This window comes from Camelina sativa, unplaced genomic scaffold (assembly GCF_000633955.1).
Source record: "Camelina sativa cultivar DH55 unplaced genomic scaffold, Cs unpScaffold04649, whole genome shotgun sequence".
NCBI classification, from domain to species: Eukaryota; Viridiplantae; Streptophyta; class Magnoliopsida; order Brassicales; family Brassicaceae; genus Camelina; species Camelina sativa.
Window position 1 is genome coordinate 1 of NW_010925742.1, and position 627 is coordinate 627.

The 627-nt window shown below is 49.8% G+C and overlaps 1 protein-coding gene across 1 annotated transcript; it reads right to left on the bottom strand.

The window, feature by feature from the left end:
• Positions 1 to 19: 19 nt before the first annotated feature.
• LOC104774689 (UDP-glycosyltransferase 71B7-like) lies at positions 20 to 591 on the bottom strand (the record flags this gene model as incomplete). The annotated part of the gene is made up of 1 exon (XM_010499197.1): positions 20 to 591. A coding segment is annotated over exon 1 (572 nt), but the record flags the coding sequence as incomplete, so codon positions are not given.
• Between the last annotated feature and the right edge of the window lie 36 nt (positions 592 to 627).

Here is a 627-nt window from a genome sequence, read left to right on the forward strand (position 1 = left end):
CATAACGTCTTGAATAAACGTTTGCAACGCAGTTTGAGACGATCCACCATCCATTAAGGCTACGTGACAGCTCTCGCTCATCTCCTTCACTCTCTTCCTCACTTCACTATCCTGTTCCATCAGACACATGATTCCTCTCTCTATTTCCTCTGCCGTCACCAAAACCGTATCCTTTCCCAATCCCACAATAAGATCACCTCGCCAATACTTTCTTATCTCCACAGCTAGTCCAAGCTCGTCCTCCATCTCGAAAGCATTGAACTTCTGTTCCGCGTATAACGGCCATGGCGCCGTGGGAACACCGAACCAAAGACTCTCGAGGATCGAATTCCAACCGCCGTGAGTGACGAAACCTCCAACCGCCGGATTAGCTAGCACGTCCACCTGCGGAGCCCATCCGATCACTTTCCCTCTCTCCTTTGTCCGATAAAAGAACCCCTCCGGGAGAACTTCTTCAAGATTTGTAAACTCTCTTGGAGGTTCTTTGAATATATTCGGAGATGCACGACGGAGAGACCACAAGAAACGGTGGCCGGTTCGTTCCAACGCAATGGCGATTTCTCTTGCTTGTTCCTCACGTAAGCCTCCCATGCTTCCGAAGCAGAGGAACACTACTGATCTGTTTGG